The 18,060-nt window shown below is 36.0% G+C and overlaps 1 protein-coding gene across 2 annotated transcripts; it reads right to left on the reverse strand.

Moving 5' to 3' along the window:
- Positions 1–781: 781 nt before the first annotated feature.
- On the reverse strand, positions 782–9,618 carry LOC143595684 (protein LATE ELONGATED HYPOCOTYL-like). 2 transcript variants are annotated; one of them, XM_077074648.1, is made up of 6 exons: positions 9,315–9,618; positions 9,114–9,225; positions 8,879–8,940; positions 2,922–3,134; positions 1,578–2,849; positions 782–1,484 (listed from the first exon to the last, which is right to left on the reverse strand). In XM_077074648.1, the coding sequence occupies exons 1-6, from the start codon at positions 9,354–9,356 to the stop codon at positions 1,110–1,112; spliced, it is 2,076 nt and encodes a 691-aa protein (XP_076930763.1). In that variant the 5' UTR covers positions 9,357–9,618; the 3' UTR covers positions 782–1,109. The 2 variants fall into 2 exon arrangements, with proteins under 2 accessions (XP_076930763.1, XP_076930758.1); XM_077074643.1 differs by having other exon boundaries at positions 1,578–3,134.
- Between the last annotated feature and the right edge of the window lie 8,442 nt (positions 9,619–18,060).

Consider the following 18,060-nt stretch of genomic DNA (forward strand, 5'->3'; position numbering starts at 1 on the left):
GAACCACCCTTCTGGCTAAACTAGCCGGTCGTGTGCTTGTGAATGGTTTGGAGATTTTTAAATGTAAAAGCATATATTGGAGGTAGATGACCCCACGAAGCCACCTTACTGCACACCTCGGTCGAGAAACCACAAACCGTAAAGACATGGTCTACCTTTTCTGGATACCCCTCACAAAAAGGGCAAGACATTGAGCCTCAAGTCTAAAAAGAGCCAGAAATGTCTGACATAACGGGCCACTACCCACCCAATAATTGAGCCACAATCGAATGTCCGGTGATAGGCGTGAATCACCTTATTCCAAAACCTGGATCTCTCAGTCTTAATCGCCAATGCCACCTTTGGTCCTCCCCACTAAAATTTCCTCCTGAGAGCATCCAAGTTTCGAATAACCTTATCCGGGGCCTTTTCATCAAGATGTCGTTTTTTTTTTCTGAGTTTTTCTCCAACCACATTTACATGCAAACATACATTACATATTTCCGAGTTCTAGCTCAAAAATTTTGTAACTTTGGTCAATTTCTGACCATGTTTCTAAACATCAGAGCCTACTAGCATGAGCTGACAAGCAAATCATACAAGTCACTTGCATACGAGACTATAAGCAGAAAGTGCAGATGAAAAAACTGAAGATCAGTTAACAAAAAAATTTAAACTGAATAATGCAAGTACCTCAAATGTAACTTACAATAGTGTAAGCAATTATCTCAGCCGTGTTATCAGTTACATGAACTTGATTCATGCAAAAACTTTACATGAAGCTATCAAGATCAGGAATATATTGGTGTTTGCTGCTATGTATAAAGCCACAGACCTACATGAATACATATATTGGACTAATGATCACAAGAAAAATGTTTATATTGCAAAACAAGTCATGAACTTTATTGAAAGTTGATGCTCAAAATATACATTTCCCAAAAGTTCAAATTTCATTCTCCAGAGTAGTTTGGGGAATAATAAATATAAATCCGTTACACAAAGCATAATAATCTATGGTGAATATTAAGAAGAAACTGTAAAACATATAGCATCCACAAACTACACGACAAGCGTCGTCCAGTTTTAGGGCTATGCTAACATAATAATATACAACAACATGCTATCAATTAAGTTGATGCTTCTGTTTCAAAACACATTCTCTTTGGACCTTTCTCATCATTCTGACCGCCACCTGTAGATGCTGCACTCATAAGTTTGCTGTTTTCTTTAGCCTCAGCCGAACACCTCTTGTATGGCTTAAACCCTGTATGATTAACATTCAACTTCACACTTTCTAATCCCATTCGCAGCACACCTTCCTCACCTCTCAACACTGATAAACCATTATTAGTATTATTATTATTATCATTATTATTCTCCCATGGTTCGTGACTCATTCTGTTTAGGTCCAACTCACTGTTTTTTCCAGCTATTGTGTGAGAATCGGTAAAGCTTTGTGGCAGCACTTCTCTGGAAAATAGGGCTCGAAAAGCAATACGTCCCTGCGTGTGACAAATAAACAAATACAAGTTATATATTGTTACATATTTGTTTCTAACTTCAAGAAAATATGACATAGGTTATGAATTAGTTACCTCTTCAGAAACCTCCTTCCATGAATCAGTTGTAGTGATAGTGTTTCTACCTCTACGTGAGTTAGACTCCTTAACATCCGACCCTTTATTTTCTTCCATTTCTTTCACATGTTTCTCTAACGCATCGGTCTCAATTTCACTGCTGGAAATGGTGTTGGAGCCAGAAGAAGAGCGGTCAACTTGTTTCTTAACATTAGCCAATTTGCTTGAATCATGGGGCTCCCAAACGGGTGCGGTTTCATTAGCATCAACTGGAGTTACTTCAGTGTTCAACTTTTTCTCAGAGTCTTCAGATGAAGACAGGTCAGCAGCAGACTCAGTCTTTTCTTCATCCATTTTCTCTTCCTGCAAAACACCTTCTGAAGGAGCCTTATTGACTAGATTCCCTTCTACTGGTGTGTCAAATGTACAAGAATACCCCCCTTGGTGAAAAGGAGTACAAACAGGAAGTAGACCATTAGCCGACCACCATGCTGTTGCAGCTGCCACTGTGGCGGCAGCAATGGCTGCCATGCTAGGAGTAGTAGTAGTTTCAGGGTTTGACTGGTCTTTGGAAAAGGAATCTGCAGATGAAACTTCTGTATTGATTGGATGCCAAAATTTAGCTGCAAAGCTTGCTGCTGCGTGTGCTGCAGGGTTTTGTAGCAGAGATGAAACAATGAGGCCAGAGACTGTAGATGAAAAATGGAGAAACGATCGGTAGCTTTCTTGATTATTATCACTAAATGGGTTGAAAAGCGGATGAAAGGTAGCATTGTTATGATGAACACTAGTTTCAGATGCTGTTGCTATGTTAACTGATACGTTAGGGTTCTGGTGTTCATAAACTTTTGGTTCATGAAATGACATATCTTGAGGAACACTAGTTTTTGTAGTGTTTTCTTGGCTTCCATCTACAACTTGTACAGGAACGTGTCTTGGGTAGGTTTGCACGCACTTTATGTCATTGGTTAAATTTACCGGCTTATTAGAGTATTGCCCTTGTATGATATTATTCTCATGTGGAAGGTGTGAGCGCTCGAATAATGAGATATTAGATGTAATGTTTGTGTGCTTGATTCCATCTTGGTCCATTTCTTGATGCTTTCTGGCTTCAATGGTGATGTAAGATGCATTTGTTTCATCGTGTCTGAAAACATCTGGAGTTGATCTTGGTATGAAATTCTCATTTTCTGAGGACACGGATGCATATGGAACTTCTTGAGGGTGTTCATAAGTACCATTTTGAGCTACCTCACTTGTTTTAGGATTTTCTACTTTCTCTTTTTGTTTCTGGTATGAAAGAAACTGAATGAAGTAAAAATAAACAAGAGTACAGGTAAATAGTGAGTGAATAATGTATACCTCAGGGAGGGGATTTCTTTCCAGGTCCATTACTTGTAATGAAGAAACTAGAGTTGCTTGTTTCTCTTCTTTTTCTGCCACCTGTGTTTGAGTTTTGGAGTCGGTTTTTCTTGGATAAGGATAATTAGGTTTCCTTTTAGGGCGCGGTGGAGGAATTTCCATGTCAAGAGCTTGGCTTATTGGAATTCCTTTAGCAACAGCCTCCTTTTCCAGCTATAACAATGAAAACAAAATTTAAGTTAAGTCTTTGGAGTAAAACTTTGTTAGTCCTAATTTTACATTGTATAGATTTGATGATGAAAATGTTTTCATTATAAGTTAGTTTAGATATACTCAACGTGTGTTTAATAAGTTTATAACACTTAGCGAAAGAGTTTTACATTTGTAAAAGCTGAAATGTGTAATGCAAAACTAGGTCATTATACAAGCCAACTTTGGAACGCCAGTGGCTGTGAAATCTAACAAGTGTTTCACAGAACACATTAAAGAAGAAAGATTTAGATTACAATGTTACAAATCTTATCCAAATCCAATTGAAGATAAATATTCAGAATTTACAGCAACAAGCTAGCTAATACATAAATACAATGCTGCTAAAAGTGTGTTCTAGATTGTCACGTTAAAAATGGAGCGTGTTCTCTGATTAAGCTTGTTATTCAGTTATCTGCTTCATCCGCAAAACAAACTTCTAATTCTTAAAGTTCATCAATATGAATTATATGAAATCATCGTGTGTTACACACAAACAGAGATCACCTGCTTATATTATTCTCAAGTGTTCAATAGCAAACAAGTACTAATGGACACTATCTAGTATTGAGGTATTGCTTCTTAAAGTGATGAGGGCCTTTAAAGTGAAATAGTAGTGGATCTCCTTGAATTTGGAATTTCATGGAGTGTTTCAAATGTATCACTGTAATATAAGCTTCTACCAATTTCATAACTTGGTTCCTAAACTCGCCAACCTCTGCAAACCTATCAGTGTGTGCAAAGTCAACTTTTGTATTGTCTTCAAACATAATATAATCTTTTCTAGTTGGTATCTTCTTTGTGAAGACTGAAGAGCATTTTCGTTGTAAGACTTTCCTATTCGAGTTATCTTAAAAACTGAATGGATGTATCATTTTGGATAAGATTCGCCCCGATATGAACCATACCCAATGGATGTATCATTTTGGCTATTGCCTCAACCTTATCTCCTATTAATCAAGTAGGTTGGCGTGTTTACAGATCTTCCCAGGTGTGCATGAAGCCCCAATACTCTTTTCCCTTTCATTCAAGGCCATGTTCGTTCTCACACCAACCCATTCTGCTGAGGTGTTTCTCGGAGTGTTTATCCTATCTCATATTCAGCACAATAATTAATGAATTATTTTATGTTGTAGACACCTACACCATCTAACTTTAAATCTAGCCTTGTTTTCAATAGCAATTTTACCGTTTCTTAAAGCAGCGTAACTTAATTTACAGGAAATAAATCCATAACTTCCTCGTGGGATCATCAATGAAGGTGACATACTGCCTAGATCGGCTTATTGATGACACTGACATGGGAAACAACACATAATAATAATAATAATACCTATTTTGGGCCTACGGGCCATATACCAGTGGAGTCTAAAACATTAATAAATAAATAGAACTAACACTCCCTCTCAAGGTGCAGCATAGATTCTAATCATGTCCAACTTGTTACAAATAAAATAAAATTTAGACACACGGCCTCCAGTCCTCCTAAACTCAAACATCATTATACCTGTTACAATTCTAGACTGAGGCGATTCTCGAACGGGCCGATTACTGGGCAGTGGCCACTAGAGCAAATTGGACAAAAATCTTTAATAAAAATGACAGAAAAATTTGGGAGGCAGCGGGTCAGCTACGGTGGTTAAGTCTGGACCACCAGTTTAAAAAGGAAATAGCCAGAATAGGGCAGGCTGCAATGGCTTGATTTTGCATAGAGAAAGGCAGTGTCCTGAACAGAAACCAGGAACAGTAAGGCAGCTACGCGGTGACCAGTGCCGATGAATATGACTTGCCTGAACTGTAATCTCTGTGGATTTACAGAGGTAGGGAAAAAAAAGGGTTTGGAACAGTAGGTTCAGGACTGGTTTGGGGTTTTTGAACAGGAACCGGTTTAAGCCCTTACAAGCTATACTATCCGTTGGGAATCGATTTTTGACCGTATATGGCCATTTTACCCCCATGTGTTAGTATAAATAGGTATTGGTTGTTTTGGTTACTCATAGCACTCAAAAACGCAAAACCCAACTCGTTTACATATGTTTTCACAAGTCAATACTCTCAAAAAATGGCAACCAAGGAATATTAAGCATCTGTTAATCTGTGTTTCATCAACTGGCCTCAACGTTTTAGAAGTTTCATCCACCAATCAAAATCCTAAATTTTTCGACATTTAAATTTATGCGAGATGACTGACAGTTCAAGGCGTACTCGGTGCAAGAAATGAGGTACCTTTTTCAAACTCGACTCGAATTCAAGTATTCAACTATGAAAGACCATGTAGAAAAACATTGCACTGCAAAGAAAAACATTCCTGCTCAAGGTCCATCCTTCAAATCGGTTCCAAACCGGACTGGTTTCTCCAAGAAACGGTTTTGACTGCGTTGACTAGGAACCGGTTTGGTTTCTACCCAAACCGGTTTAAGATTTTTAACTGATTTGTGCACCTCTACTTGGTCGGGGGTGCAAATGAGCCGAGTTTATCACGAGCTACTCGAGATTGGATCGATGAAAATCTCGAGACAATCCGAGCCTTATCGAGCCTAAGCCTCAAATAAAGCAAGCTACTCGAGCGGATCAATGAAAATCTTGAAAACGAGCGAGCCTTATCGAGCCTAAGTCTCAAATAAAGCTCGTTTATCGAGCCCGAGCTCGAGCCTTGTATGGAAATATCGTTTAGGCTTGTCGAGCCTTAACGATCCTAGTGCATTTTTTTAACTTTTAAATATTTTGGACTTCTATGTATTAATTTCACACTGCACAATCAAGCTCGAGCCGAGCTTTGGCTCATTTAAGGTACTACACAGGTCGTTAAGGTTTTTCTCGGAATATATAAAAGGGCAAATACCATAAAAAAACCAACACACTTTTTGTTTATGCTCATAAAAGTCCAATTTTTTGCACATAAAAAACCAAAAAGTGTGTTGGTTTTTTTATGGTATTTGCCCTATATAAAAATAATTAAAAATGTATAAAATAAGTTATTAAATGATAAACGAGCCGAGCTCGAGCTTCAAAAACGACTCACGGGCCGAACTCAAGCTTTATAAAAAGAGCTCAAAACGAGCCGAGCTCGAGCTCCCTTAAGTCAAACGAGCCGAGCTGGCTCGTTTACAGCCCTACACCGGGTTAACAATGTAGCTGAACAGTGCCGAAAGACGAGCAGAGCACTCTTAGAACATGAGCAGGAACAATAGGCGTGGTTTTGGAACAGGCGAACGATTCTTGAAAAGAAACGTATCTGGAACATGTAGGGAGAATACTGAACAGAGTCAGGAATAGGAATCTGAAATAGGGACAGGAAATCAGGAACAAAAGATATCTGGAACAGGAATGTGAAGTGTACTAAGAATCAGGGAGACAAATGTAAGAGGATGGAGGTGAATGTGAAGGTGAAGAGTAATGACCGGATCATGATTACGCATAGCTCCATTTGAAATTGACTATTGAGGGGTGTCTCAGAAAGTAATACATTGCTGTCTTGAATCATCTCCATGTGATAAAGATCAAAACACCAATCCACTGTAGTTATGACCCATGGAAGTTTAGAAAGACAGTGAAAGGGATCAGCTACTAATAGTTTTCATAGATAGTAAGATCTGACAAATAAACAGTAGAGTTTTGAGAGAAACAGCGGCCATGACGGGGTTTAGGTTAAAATATTGCAACAAAACACAGCTTTGGTGGTTGTGTAAATACAAATTGATGCACAGTGGTGGTTATGGCTGCTGGAATTACTACACGACGGTGGAAGATGAATGCAAGAATTGATGCACAGCATCAGCAAGCCGGCAGCTAGTTCTTAGAAGTGCATGACGCATCTCATCAGTGATGGTTGAGGCGACGTGTTGGAAAATAGCCTTGATCAAACTATAAGTAGTCTTTTCATTTACGATGTTGTAAGAAACGCTCTTCATCAAAGACAATCTAACCACACCAAGTGCCAGCAAATCTAAAAGATCCCAATCCCAATGCTTCGTCTTCGGAAGTTTTAGTTCAGACAATGCTTCATGTAGTTTCTTCAAGTACTAGAAATATTTGATATGCATCTTCTAGAATCCAGGATCGCGGACATCAAACTTGTTTATCCTTGCTTTATCCTCTCATGCAGTTGCTCCCAAGAAAAAGAAGTCATGAACTCGACGGCTCTTATACCAATTTGTTGAAAAACGTGTGACCCAAGCAAACACTCACAAAATATTGCAAGACAAATCAAAAGTGCAAGAATTTTTTATTTATTTATTTTAAAGAGAGAATATAGCATAGTTCACTTGATAAATGTGATCAAGCTATGTCTATAGGGTTGTCAAAAGCCTTTGGGTGTGCGCAGGTCCTTAGGCTAGGCGAGACGCAGAGACAACACCTTGCTGCTATCCAGGCACTCCGACGATCACCTTGTTGCCATCTAGGCGCTACAACAATCTTTAGGTAGGATTCCAGCCAGATACCGTCGAGATTTCGATCAAATATTAAGATTCCAATAAAATTCTTCAAATTTCGACTAAATTGGTCAAAACATCCAAAAATGGCTTTGAAATGGTCTAAACATGCCTAACAAGAACATGTATATTTACGCTATACGCCTTGCTTATCTCATGCTCTCGCTTTTAAGCACCTTGACCAAGACCAAGGCTTACCCTATGCGCCTTTGACAACTATGAAGAGATATATTGATTTCAATATTCATAGCACATTAGTAATTACATAGAGTGGAGTCTATATAGTAGTCAATTAGGATTAGTACTTGTTCCCCAAGTTTGCACAAGGGACCTAGAAAACTAGGCTAAGATTTCATATGAACCAAGTGCATATTTCTAACTTTATTCACCGATCAAAAGGGTTGATGACTATTGTAGATAACCATCGAGGCATCAAGAGAGTCATCCTTTGTTCCAATAGGCCAATACCTATGAGGTCGGCTTTGGAAGAGTCAAATTACATAAGTTCAATGTTGAACGTTCCAAAAGCTAAGGGAAAACGTCTAAACATAACAAATGCCTAAACGTTTGATAACCAGCGCCCAAGCTAAGTTGGTTTAGAGTAAGCACCCAGACACCTCAACTTTCACCAAAGTTGGCACCTCATGAAATTCCATAACCCAATGTAATAAATAACTCTCAATATTGGTAGCTAGGGGTTAGCATAAACCAGGTAAGACCTATGAGACCCGAACCAATCAGACCAGGTTATATAACAATAGGGTCGGTTCCCGGGTCCTGAGAATATCATTAATCGGATCTGGGTCAGGTATGACAGTAAGGCCCGTTTGCTCCCATAGGGGTGGCACATAAACTGGGTAAGACCCGCGAGATCCGAACCGATCTGATCCGGTTATTTATAATAGGGTCGGTTCCCGGGTCCTGAGAATACCATTAATCGGGTCCAGGTCAAGCATTCTGGTAAGGCCCGTTTGCTACTATGGGGGTGAGCATGAACTAGGTAAGACCCGCGAGGCCCGAACCGATCAGATCCAGTTATTTACGACAGGGTCGGTTCCCAGGTCATGAGAATATCGCTAACCGGGTCCTGGTCCGGGTCGGGTATTGCAAGTAAGGCCCGTTTGCTCACCCATAGTATTAGTTATTTCTTTTTGCAAATAAAAAAAATATGGTTCTAAATGTTAGCAAGATTTTGTGCAGCACAAATATATCAAATAGGTTCTCTTATGATGTAAATTTATGATAAAACACATATGTGAAAGAAACTAAAATGACCTTTGTAAAGAACTTTTGTGCATGACTTCTGATTTGCACTGCTGTCTTAGTTCCTATGTGTTCTGCATTAGCAACAAAAAAAAGGTATCTCGATTTAATCATTCTCCTAGGGTGATAAACAAATGTAATATGCAGATCGATACGCGAACCCAAAGTAACATATTATCATAAATGAAAAAAAGGCAATGATTCTAAGATTCCATGAAAAAGAAAAAGTGTAAAAAACCCTTGGTACCTTCTATCTTCTGCCAAGCGCGCCCATATAGTTTTAGGGCTTCCAAAAAACTGTTATGCTCCTCCTCTGTCCATTTTTCCCGTTGTTTCGTTATTGTATATGGTTTTCTTGTCTGAAAATAATATATTTAAATTCAATTTAACAAGCATAAAATGGATAATTTATGGTTTTATGAAAAAACATAAACAAGTAAACAACAACCTTGATGTTGAGATTTTCGCCATATGCAGAGGAGGATTCCATCTAGAGCGAGCGAGCGGCTGCTTCAAATCCTGTGGAACCGAACAAGTAGGGATGCGAAATCCCCCTCGTTGCATCCAAATCCAAATCGCTTAGCCGTTGAAGAAGGAAGAATTCAACACAACTTAATAAGGTAACACTAGTTCAAAAGCGGATCGAACAAATGTAACAACAATATCAGCACCACCACCACAAGTCCATGTAATCAAACATATTAATAAAAAAACATATGCATCAGTAACTAATTAACAATAATTTCAAAGTCCTCTATATGTAATTTCCTAGATTCATGATAAATTCAGCACACACACATATATACATACTCTTGTATAATAGTAGCAGCAGTAGCAGTAATAATGATAGTAGAATCTCACCAAAATAAGCTTAAGGTTGTTGATGCCAAAACCTTTGGAAACAATAACATAATCAGAAGATATGCAAAGAGAAATATTAAAACCAAAAATTAAAAGATACATACTCATCTCACATGAGCACAGCACACAGCTACAAAGACTCCATAAAGCAAGCAAGTGAATAATAATAATAATAATAACTGGAATGAATCGGTCGAAATGAAGGAAGAAGAAGCAGTGAAATAAAGGCCTAGAGAGTCTGAGAGTAAGGATGAATCTGAGCCACAAACATTTTTGGCTTGGGTTTTTCTTTAATTGGAAATAAATAAAAGGGGTTTAATTTGAGGCTGGAAACGAAGCAAGGGAGTGTGAGGTGTTGACACGTGTTCGGTTACTATTTAAGCCTGGCCCACACCCTTGCGCTTTTATATATATTTGTGTGAAGGCTGGTGGTGCCTGGTGAATACCCACCACTTCAGCAAATCTCTGCCACAAGTTCACCCACTACATCTCCAACCAGGAGATGCCGGTGTTATTCATTTTCTCTTTTTTTTTCTTTTAATAATTTCCAAATGTTTTTTTATTATTAATATTTTATTTTATTTTTCTTTATGACTATAATCTGTTTTAAAAATAACAAGTTCTTTTGTTTGCGGTTAGTTGACGTGAACTCAGCCTCTATCGGTTATGTTAGACTGTTAGTTATGATACTAGAATTAGGGGGTGTTTGGCCTAGCTTTTTAGCAAAGCTTATAGCTTTTTTTTAGTTTTTTTTATTAAATAAGTTTCATTTGGTGTTTGGTTTAGCTTTTTTAGCTTAGGCTTATAAGCTTATATAAGCTAATTTGTAGAAGCTTATTTGAAGATGACTTTTTAGCTTATTTGAAGAAAGCTTATTTGTTTAAGGGGGTAAATTACTCATTTGTCTTCAAATGGTGATGGATTAATAATATTGAAGTAACTTATTACTATAACAAATTAAAAATGATGGATTTAACAACTTATTAAGATGTATAATCAACTTGTAGAATATAAGCTAATCCAAACACTTAAAAAAAGCTTATCAAATAATATAAAATAAGCTATAAGCTTCTAAAAGATATAAGCATAAGCACAAAAATATAAACTAGGCCAAACACCCCCTTAAAACCGAAAAACTAAATTTGACAAGCTTACATATAAAAAAATTAAAATATTTAAAACGATGTTTTTTATGTCGATAAAACTCATGCGTTATCAATAAAGCCTAGGTGTTGTTAAAACATGAGCTTTGAAACTTGGTCGTTAGTAGAACCCAAGCATTGAAATCCGGGCTTGGTAAAACCCGAGTCTTGTTGGTAAAACCCAAACATTGATAAAACCCTAGTGTTACGGTAATGTGTTGACACAAGTTGGCCCTGTATCGATTACGTCGTTACAATATATGAACAACATTTAAAAAACAAAACAAAAGAGAAGATACATATCATATTAAAAAAAGAAAATTAATAAATCCGTCAACTAGGTGTCACCAAATCGGAACCTTGTGGCTTCAAACTTAGCCATTTATCGTATTTTTTTTTCAAATAATTTCCAAGTGTTTTTTTTATTATTAACTAGTATTAAGACCCCCCACGTTGCGTGGGTTGGGGGTGGGGTTAAATTGTGCAAAAAAACTTAACTTCAAACGTTATTGCGATTAACTACTTGAGGCTTAGATGGCGGATTTGTTATATGAAAATACAAATTTCACACGCTCGACCAAACTTTGATTATATATAGTTTGGTACATAATTCATCTCTTTCACTAAAAAACAAAAAACTTCACTGTTGCGGTCCATCTCTATCTTGGATGAAGAGTAAGCAAGAGCAAGCACTCATTGTACATGTTCTGCAACATCTCACTTTCATCATGTTTCACCATTAGTAAATCTAATCCGTCCAATTCATAGCCACCCTCCAAGCTATTTTGACTCGTTAATACCCACATATTTGCCAATTTTTTATCCAATTGAACATCTAGTTCTTGAAATCACTCTTATCTCTGCAAAGAAACATATCATTGTTTGTTTGTTACCATGATGTTTGATCACAAAACTGACAATGTGTTTCCATTAGAAACACATAGGTATTTTTTCATAATGCACCAAGTCATACTTTTTTAGAATAGGATAAAATGTATGTAATGTATAGATAGCCAAAGTCTTTATAGCCTAAAAAACATAAATAATACAATGTTATATATCAAAAAAAATCTTTTAGATTATTAAACATTTAAAGTCTAGCAACCAATCAAATATGTGTCCAAACTTGCATTGTCTACTTAGACTATGTTTGGGATTGAGTTTTAAAAGCGCTTATGGTTTTTCAAAAAACCATTTTAAAAAACCAGGATTTGGGGCTTTTTGAAAACTGCTTTTAACCCTTTTGAAAAGCTAAAATAAAAAAGTTTTTTTTTTGTAATTGCCAAACACCAGTTAACTTATTGGCTTTTTGAAAAAGCCAATAAGGTGTTTTCAAACTCAATCCCAAACATGCCTCTGTTCGTGTATACTCTTAAATCAATCAATCATACCCAGTAAAATCCCACCGACAGCAAAGTTATAAGTAGGGTCTGGGAAGGGTGGGATGTAGGCACACCGTACCTCTATCCAAAGGAATAAAGAGGTGGCTTCCAGAAAGACCCTCGGCTCTAAGTACATGTGTATGAAGCAAAATAAAGGAAATCAAAGTTTAACAGCTATATAAAAACTACTGCTAATTATAATAATATTAATAATAAGATCACAGTTTAACAGCTATATAAAAGCTAATAATAATTATAATAATAATAATAATCAAATTTCAAAAGATTCAACTAAGCTTGTAAAATATATGGTTAATGCCCTTAAGTCTTTACAAAGTGATAAAAAAAATATCTTGTGAAAAAATGCACAATTTAACTTACTAATGGTACTACTTATAAACTTCAAATTTGCTTGTGTGTTTTGTAACTCTTAGTTTGATATCTCAGATATTATGAATGAACAGAAAGCCATCCCCTTTGACCACAAAATTCAAGATAGTACATTCAGTTGTTAATGTAGACTCATTTGCCTGTGTGTTTTATAACTCTTAGCAATTCATATACAGCTTTATTATTACTACTTTGACCTTCATACTATAAACTATCTTTACAAATGCATTTGACATTCCTTTTACACAAACCTAATTCCGGATGATGTATCTACAAATTTTATAACTTTGTCATCTCAATAAACCGTGTTGCTAGCTTCAAAGCCCATCTAGTTAACAGACAAAAAAAAACTCATAACTCACATGAGTATATCACAATCAAGATATAACAGAACACCTTTATAATCTAATTAGTTTTTCCGATCAAAATTACAGCAAACATAGTAAGCTCGAATCAGTACATACTGGTGAGAGGTAACGATGCTTTGTCCTAGTCACCGCCTTCGCCATCATCGAACGATTTCAATCTCTCTATGCGGAACGCATTGAATTTCTGGTAGTAGATCCATAATAAAAGAAGTTTTTGTGATTATTGCAGAAGAAATGAAACAAAAGATACGGTAGAGCTAGGACAGTTATTGTATGAGGTCTACCCAGTGCTAGATGCAGAGGTGCATAATAGATCAATATGAACATTATGAGTTGTCCCGTAATAAAACCAGTTGTTGCTGATACCCTCTTCTCGGCTCCTTCTTCTCCTTCTTATCCAGCCCTTGCATTATGCCTTGTTCTTTTCGTCATTTTATAAAATATTGCTCCAACTCGTTGATTAATTTGTATGACCATCGAGGGAGTTTTTTACCTATTTCGTTTATTCCAATATATTTTTTCACGTTTAGAGTTAGTTAGAATTGCATTCAATGAAAACTTAACCTATTTTTTGAATCGATTTTGACTTGTTTTTTTCTGATATTTTGATTTTCTGTTCATTTTCTGGAGAATTAGGATAGGGAAGAAGGTGTCAAACCAATAGCGATTCATACAAGCTAAATCATCTAATCGATAATTAGGCCAAAAAAAGAACTTTAATTTAATCAATTTACTTTTTTTTATGTCAAAATTTTCACTTTCATCCAAAACTTGACTCCAGTTTTTTATCTTGTTCTCCTTGCAAAATAATTGATTTCTATGAACATTATATTGATTCTTTCAATTGAAAGAAATTAGAATTCTCAATTCTCTACGACGTCTAGACGATAGAATCTTTTCAGGAACAAGCAAATTAGAATTATTTTTGTCGCTATTTAGAGTTTTTCTTTTATGTCTCGTTCGCCGGAACCAGAAGTAAAAATTTTGGTAGATAGGGATCACATAAAAACTTAATTCGAGGAATGGGCTAGAGCGGGTCATTTCTCAAGAACAATAGCTAAAGGCCTTGAAACTACCATGCTGATGCTCACGATTTCAATAGCCACAAGTGATTTTGGCCTCCAGAGAGTCGACGTCGCCGCTGCTGGCGTAGATGAACAGAAACTGCTATCAGTGAATGGCGATGAAACAATTGAAGCGAACCAGAGACAAAGTCTAAAACGGTGATGCGTCTTCCATAACTATAAATCCTAGGTTTCAGAAGCAACACCTCCCCACAACAGGCGGTGCTACCACCGACACCTAGGGTACCAATTTCGACAGACGATGATGCCAACAATCCATTGTTGAAGGGTGGGTGTTCATACGCAGAGATAGATGAGGCGGTGGTTGTAGTGTAGTGCTTCGAAGGTCCAATCAGAATTTGGTACAAATCATGCTTCACATGGTACAACACCTATTGCAAAAGAAAGTTTGCAATTGTTATATATATATATACAATTTTTCATTTTTAAGTTATTTTTACTTTTCGTTATGACTATAAGTTATATATAGATCAGCATCTTTTAATAATTAACATTATCCTTAAAGATACTATAAGGATCTATGACTCATTAACTAGTTATAAAATATAATATTATACTGTATAGATAGTTTCCATTTATAGTTGTTATTTTCTTATTTTTACTCGGTTGAGATTGTATATGTAGTTATGTACTATGTCATACTCTAGTTCGTACGTGCTAATCCAAACAACCATCAAACATAGATCTATTAGACTATTACATCTTTTTTATTATAATTACTTACATTTGATCGAGTGAGTTAGATTAAAGACAAGGATTTTGTTGGTGTTATGATCTTTTTTGAGAATCAAAGATCATCGACTTCTTTGAGCAATTTTGAATTGAGGCTATTTTATCGAAGTATTCTATTTGATTGAATTTATTCTTGTCATCATATTGGTTCTAACGGCATATAAATGATCACAATAAACTAGCAATGCATTATATGAAATTAAAACAACACTTATCAAATGAAGGCTTTTAGTTCGATGACTTTTAATAGCTAGAACAACAAGTATCCAAAAAAATAAGTTGATTGAGTTAATGATGTGAACGACAAAGAAATTGGATAATCGGATGTGAAGAAGCGTACATGTTTTCTCCTCAAACTAAACACCCTGAGACAATTCATTTCAAAGCAAGAGTTCATTGGCTACATTATGTATTAAGTTTTCACGGAGAGGTAAACTTTCAAATCTTCTTGGTGAAATGAAAGTGTTTTAAAACTTTTGCTTTATCTAACTTTGTCAATTAGGGCATCAAAATCTTTTTAGATCGTGTGTAGTGGATGAAGCTTTTATGGGGCGTTTTATGTTATATGGGGTATGCTTGACAAAACTAGCTGTTGGCTGGAAGCTGTTAGCTAGTGGCTGAAAGCTGGTAACTGTTAGTTGTATCTTTTTAGAAATATTTAGGTGTTTGACAGAGTAGCTGGAGCTTTTAATAAAACTAGCTGGGTGCCCGCACGGTGTAATGTTCTAATCTGAAACCTATTCTAACCTGACCCCTTTCGACTCAAACCGTACCAACACAAACCGAACTAAATTATCCCTTTTTGCATCGACTCGTTTCAACCCTAATTTAGTCTTACACGTGACCCGAGCTTGTCTGGCTCGACTTGTTGTTGATCCTAACCACCAGTAATCACATAATATGTTAATTTTTAAAGTTAAAGAAGCATAACAAAACCATACTCAAATTAAAGAGAATAAAATGCCGTTTTTATGATGTAACTTTTGTAAAAAAGTATTAACGTATGAAAATGTTATGGTCTCTTAAAAAGTCATGGGGTAGTTGGTTTTGAATAAGGGTTAAATGTGTACTTATTATATAAATTAACAAAAAGTTATGGAAGTTAAAGAACCAAAATTTTTAAATCTTAAAAGCTTGTGGTTTTTTCTAAACGCTACTACTTGAAGTCCTTTTATCTAACTTAAAAGCTTCAAGCTACTCCAACCAAACAAGAATTTTCATTAATTATAAGCTTTTTTTTAAAAGCTTGTAGCTAAAAGATTCTAAAAGTCATTTGCCAAACATACCCATGGTGCTACGTCAACATGGGGACATTTAGATAAAAAAAATTGTGTAGTGGAGGGAGGCAATGGAGCCCCTACCAACTATTATCTTATTATTATTATTGTACAACTAAATCAACCCACCAGTCAGAAATAACACCCCCCCTCCCCCGGTTCGACGCTTTGTGAGAAGCGCCCCCCTCCACAGCGCCCAAAGCACCCCAGGGGCGGTGTTCCCCAATGCTTTAAGGCTTTTTGAATGTGGAAAGCGCCCCACTACAAAGGGTCCGAAAGCAATGCCATTTAGTATTTACCTTTTTGCATTCATTTCCATATGTAAAAGTTAGTTTTGAGTGGTGAGACTTTTCGTACTTAACATTTAACACCCAATTTTTATTATTTTCATCAACTTATAACTTATAAACTTTTTGGAAAGTTAATAAGGTTTATAAGGTGCTTGGCAAACAATAAGGTCTTATAAATTTTAACTTATGAAGAAGACAAAATAAAGGAGTTTTGAAAATTTAGGAATTTGTAACTTATTAATTTAATGGGTTTGATATACCTATTACACTCATCTAACCCTCAAAACCCATTACACTTCTTTTAAAAAAGAGTGTCGTTTTTAGTCATTTTAGTTTTCCCCAACACATAAGCTAATCCAAACATATTTTTAAAAACTTCTTTTAAAACTTTCATAAGTTAATAAGTACTTTTAACAAACATTCATTTTTCTTTTAAATAAGCAATCCCAAACACATCCTTAAGCATTCAAAGTGAAATCGTATTTCAAAGGGTTAATATAAAGGTATCCCTTAGACTAGGTGTAGTGGGACGCTTTCTCCACCCAAAGCACCCGTATAGCACTAGGAAGTAGGAACACCACCCCTTTGGTCGCTATGGGCTGTTTTGAGGCGATGGCGCTTCCCACAAAGCGCCGGAATGGGAGAAAGATGGGGAAGATAACTGGTGGTTGTTTTATATGTTTTTTTAATAAAAAATAATAATGAGGTAATGATTCGAAATGAGAGTTATCCATTACACACATGTCGTGTATAATGCTCATATGCTAATGTGGCCTCACATGACGCACAACGTTATCCACTACACATGATCTTATTTTTGCTTGTTGTACCTATCACTTGATAAAATCACATAAAAAATATATTTCACTGTAATAGCATACGACACCTTATAACAACATGGGATACAAGACCTTACGACCCTGAAAAACTCCTTTAAACATTGTACGCAACCTAACAAAATGTATGACACCTTATCACACGTACGACCCCTTAGCATACCGTAGGATACCTTATCGCACCGTATAACACCTTACCACATGTACGACTCCTTAGGATATTGTATAACAGCTTACCACATCTCCAATATTTTTACTACACATGTTTATACTTGTGAATTACTATTTTAATTTTGTGTGGTTCACTGAGCTTTTTGATCAATGTAATTCTTTCTTCATAGCAAATACTCAAGAGCTCTTTGAGTAACAATGGACAATCCACACCATATGATAACAAAAAGAAATTAGGTTTACCAAGACTGTCATAGTTATTTATCAACCTTCGATTATGAATATATCAAGAGATTATTTATTATATATATTTTTCATCTTTGATTTTGAAATAGTGACATGTCAACCTGTCTTATGTTAAGGTATAACCCTAAACTCACCCCGACTTCAAATTTCAATCATACAAATTCATGATTCAACACATATTTAAAGTTCGAAGTGAGTGTCTATAATAATAATAATAATAATAATAATAATAATAATAAAACATAAATAAAACCATGATTTGATCTTGTTCCACAGTTTAGGTCAAACTTTTGTGGTTACTTATGCGCCAGAATTTGAAATTGATTTGGTAATAAATAATAATTCGCCAACACATAAAGTAAACTATATAGAGGATCATCATGTACCCGTAGTAGTCATCACTTTGACCTCTAA

The sequence above is a fragment of the Bidens hawaiensis genome, unplaced genomic scaffold (assembly GCF_021521415.1).
Source record: "Bidens hawaiensis isolate Kalapana, Puna unplaced genomic scaffold, B.hawaiensis_p1.1 tig00001721_1, whole genome shotgun sequence".
In the NCBI taxonomy this organism is placed as follows: Eukaryota; Viridiplantae; Streptophyta; class Magnoliopsida; order Asterales; family Asteraceae; genus Bidens; species Bidens hawaiensis.